This window comes from Entelurus aequoreus, linkage group LG09, assembly GCF_033978785.1.
Source record: "Entelurus aequoreus isolate RoL-2023_Sb linkage group LG09, RoL_Eaeq_v1.1, whole genome shotgun sequence".
Taxonomy (NCBI): domain Eukaryota; kingdom Metazoa; phylum Chordata; class Actinopteri; order Syngnathiformes; family Syngnathidae; genus Entelurus; species Entelurus aequoreus.
This window is the reverse complement of record NC_084739.1, coordinates 44,969,352-44,973,588: the sequence shown is the minus strand read 5'-3', so window position 1 is coordinate 44,973,588 and position 4,237 is coordinate 44,969,352. Positions and strand designations below refer to the sequence as shown.

Below are 4,237 nucleotides of genomic sequence, written 5' to 3'. Positions count from 1 at the left end.
TACTGTTAGGGAAGTGTTTTATTCACTTTAAAGAAAATACCTGGGAAAGTGTCAAGGTCTCTGACACACCCAATTCAACCCTTATGTTAAACATTTTTGAATGAGAAATAAACAAGGTTTTAGATATATTTTGATGTGTGCTCTTTATTTTATTTATTCATTCAGCATTTCTTAAAAACATTTACAGCAACATAAATGTTACTTGACTTGTAAAGGAAGTTTTCTAACTGAAGTAACAAGAATTTCCGAGTTTGCTTAAGGTAAAAATACATGGAATTGAAGCATGAACTTTATTGTTGGTCCGATGTAAATATCATAATTAGGTGAACAAGATCGAGTTGGCATAACTCTTATCTAAACTTGGAAATCTTAGTTAAGTCAACAACAGTAGTCAAAGTTCAACAAGAATATATGAGTTTGCTGAAGGTAAAAATACATGGAATTGAAGTGTTCTGTCTTGTTTGTTGAATTTATTAATAATATATGTAAAACCAGTGTTTAAATTCACTTTGGAATTCAACAGTGAGGTGCACTTCCTCCTTTAGACAGAAGGAGGCAGCATTGCCTAGTTTACAGTAATGTCCATGATAGCAGGGCACAACAAGGAGTTCCTTTCAAGTAGACTTTAAGCTAGTTCAGTGACGATCGCAAACGTTTTCATCTGCTCGAATCTCATGCCAAACAAAGTATCATCGGTATGTATTGTTGATTAGTATGCTAATATTTGATTGAGTTGTATTATTTGTTGGTTGTGATGTATTTGGGACGTTTTATGGCCAAAAGTCAGTCATGCTAATTTTCGGAATTCATACAGTGAAGTGAATGTTAGCATAGTAAGCTAGTTTGCTGTATAGCACTTAAATTACATATTTTGTGGCGTTTATTTATCCATTTAAGTTCAATACACAGCATAATGCATGTTTTATTGTAGTGGGCTTGTGTGTGTGTAATTGGCTGTGTATGCATGTCTGTAATGTAAGCATCCTTCTGCGTGTATGTTTTCAGTTTTACCCTTTTTAGGGTCAATAAACCTGTGGACAAGAAGACGTTTTTCAGAGTGTTTGATCAAGAAAAGGTGTTAGGGTAAAGCCAAGATATTTCTACATATCGAGGGCGGCACAGTAAAACGATGTCTTTAACGCAGAAGATAAGACAGCATACACAAGAACAAACAATGGATTGCACAGAAAGCTCATTACGGACAAAATCTACCACTTCACGTGCTTCAACGAGGTCAAAAGCTTCCTCCACCGAGGCTGCAGCTACCAAAGCACGCGCAAAAGCAGAGGCAGCCAAAGTACGTCTGTCTTTTGCACAAAAAGAAATGACACTCAAAGTGGAAAAAGCACAACTGGACGTGGAAAAAGCACAACTAGAAGCTAAGATGGACATGCTCTTACTGGAGCAGGACGCAGCAGCTGCATTCGCCAAAGCGGAGATCTTGGAAGCCGCTGTGGAAGGAAGTGATCGAAGCAGCTCCTATCTTCACATCAAGCAGTTGTTTGAACATTCAGTTGACACATTAGAGCGCACAAAAGAATACATAGCCACTCAGGCCCAAGAGCCAAGTCAAATAAAAGTTGAATCACCACACCAACAGCCATCGTCATGGAATGAAACACAACATTATAAACCACCAGATGTGAACTCCATTCAACACTCACATCTCCAGACAGAGCACAATAAACACAGAGTTGGGTTTGTTTCTACCCTACAACAAATGACGACACCTTCACAGCCAGAAGTCACATCAGTCATCAGTCCATCTTCAAACAACATACGAGACAATCACCAAGATTACAAGTCAAGCTACAGTTCTCCTTTGCATCCAAAGTCCAGCCGTACACCTTGTCAGCCTGTCTACGATCAAGGGAATGTGGCAGACTTCGCAAGATATCTAGCTCACCGTGAGCTACTCACAACGAGCCTGATAAAGTTCAGCGAACAGCCATGCAGTTACAGGGCATGGAAACAGTCCTTTGTGAACACAGTCGGAGGCCTCAACATAACGTCCAGTGAAGAAATGGATTTGTTGGTCACGTGGCTAGGGAAGGAGTCGGCTGAGCACGCAAAACGCATCAGGGCTGTCCATGTCAACTCCCCAGACAAAGGCCTAAAAAGGATATGGGACAGACTGGAAACCTGTTACGGCGCACCTGAAATGGTGGAGGATTCACTCTTCAAACGGATCCACAGCTCCCCTAAAATGATCAACAGAGACTATTCAAAGCTCCATGAGTTGAGTGATTTTCTCATAGAATTGGAGGCAGCCAAGGAAGATGGAGACCTGCCTGGCCTTGCATATTTGGACACAGCGCGTGGGATAAACCCATTAGTTCAAAAGTTACCATTCAACCTTCAAGAAAAGTGGCTCAACGTTGGCACAAACTACAAATTACAACACAATGTAACATTTCCCCCCTTTTATGTTTTTGTTGACTTCATTGGAAAACAAGCTATAATTAGGAATGACCCAGGCTTCAAGTTTGCGGGTCAAATTGACACCTCAAAGGCAGACAGAGTCCAATGGAAGCAGATCCAAAATAGAGAAGTCTCAGTTCATAAGATCGATTTCCAGTCTACTGCCCCTCCTATTAATGACAAGCAACACTTTGAAGCTGATGATCCTGTGAAACAATGCCCTATTCATAGAAAACCTCACATGCTCCAGAAATGTCGGGCCTTCCGTGCAATGCCGTTGGAACAACGCAAGGAATTCCTGAAAGAGAATGGCATATGTTTTAAGTGTTGCACATCCACTCAACATATAGCAAAAAGCTGTAAATGTAATACTAAGTGCACTGAGTGTGAGAGCGCAAAGCACATTTCTGCACTTCATCCTGGACCTGCACCATGGATCCAGGTCCCAACCCCCCTGACACAGCTTGGCGGGGAGCAAGACTCAGGACCTTCAACTGAGGTCAGTGCTCGATGTACAGATGTATGTGGTGGCGATCAAAGCTACAAATCCTGCTCAAAGATCTGCCTTGTTAAAATATATCCTAGCGGCCGTCCTGAGAAATCCCTGAAAGTTTATGCCATCATCGACGAGCAGAGTAACAAGTCCCTTGCTCGTTCAGAGTTCTTTGAGATCTTCAACATTCAAAGTCCTTCATCTCCATACACACTCCGAACCTGCTCTGGAGTGACGGAAACCACTGGGAGAAGAGCTTCAGGCTACAACATTAAATCCATGGATGGAAAAGTGTGCCTCTCTTTACCAAGCCTCCTGGAATGTGATGATCTACCTAACAACAGATCAGAAATCCCAACACCTAATGCTGCAGCCAACCATACTCACCTCAAATCAGTTGCTAACCTCATCCCAGAGCTGGATCCTAACGCGTCCATCATGCTTCTCCTTGGGAGAGACATCATCTCTGTCCACAAAGTGCGCAAGCAGGTTGATGGGCCACGCGATGGTCCCTATGCTCAAAAACTTGACCTGGGATGGGTGATCGTTGGAAATGTATGCTTGGGAGGTGTTCACAAGCCGACCACAGTGAATAACTTCAACACCATTACAATTGAACAAAGGCGTCCGGACCACAGTCTTTACACCTTGTCCTAACGTATTTCAAGTCAAGGAGAGACATGGCCAGTTTCAAAGCCCTGAATACTCAAAGGTAACCTTCACAAAGAAATGTAAGCAAGATGGCGTGGGCGCTACAGTGTTTCGGCAGACCAAAGATGACAACAAAGTCGGTCCATCCATTGATGACATCGCCTTCCTGCAAATCATGGAGAGGGATTTGAAAAAGGACATAACCAACAGCTGGGTAGCTCCGCTGCCATTTAAGACTCCAAGGCCCAAGCTTCCTGACAACAAAGTTCAAGCCTTGAAGCGTTTTTCCTCTTTGAGACGCAACTTCGAAAGAAAACCAGTGATGAAAGAGCACTTTTTTAGCTTCATGGAAAAGATCTTTCAAAATGAACATGCTGAAATAGCCCCTCCACTCACATCTAATGAAGAAAGATGGTATTTACCAGCCTTTGGTGTTTACCATCCAGAGAAACCTGGGAACATCCATGTGGTGTTTGACTCCAGCGCCCAATACAATGGTGTGTCACTAAACGACGTGCTGTTAACTGGACCCGACCTCAACAACACCCTTATAGGGGTACTCCTCAGGTTTTGCAAAGAAGCTGTAGCCATAACAGCAGACATTCAGCAGATGTACCACTGTTTCTTAGTCAGAGAAGAAGACCGCAATTATCTCAGGTTTTTATGGTTCAG

The 4,237-nt window shown here is 42.7% G+C and overlaps 1 protein-coding gene across 1 annotated transcript; it reads left to right on the top strand.

The window, feature by feature from the left end:
- The first annotated feature begins 638 nt into the window (after positions 1-638).
- Positions 639-3,724, top strand: LOC133657465 (uncharacterized). Its single transcript, XM_062058816.1, has 2 exons — positions 639-695; positions 1,006-3,724. Exon 2 carries the CDS (start codon positions 1,130-1,132, stop codon positions 3,569-3,571), a length of 2,442 nt encoding a protein of 813 aa, XP_061914800.1. The 5' UTR covers positions 639-695; positions 1,006-1,129; the 3' UTR covers positions 3,572-3,724.
- The last annotated feature ends 513 nt before the right edge of the window (positions 3,725-4,237 follow it).

Coding starts and splice junctions, on each gene's coding strand:
- LOC133657465 (XM_062058816.1), top strand. CDS start 1,130: ATGTCTTTAACGCAGAAGATAAGACAGCATACACAAGAACAAACAATG.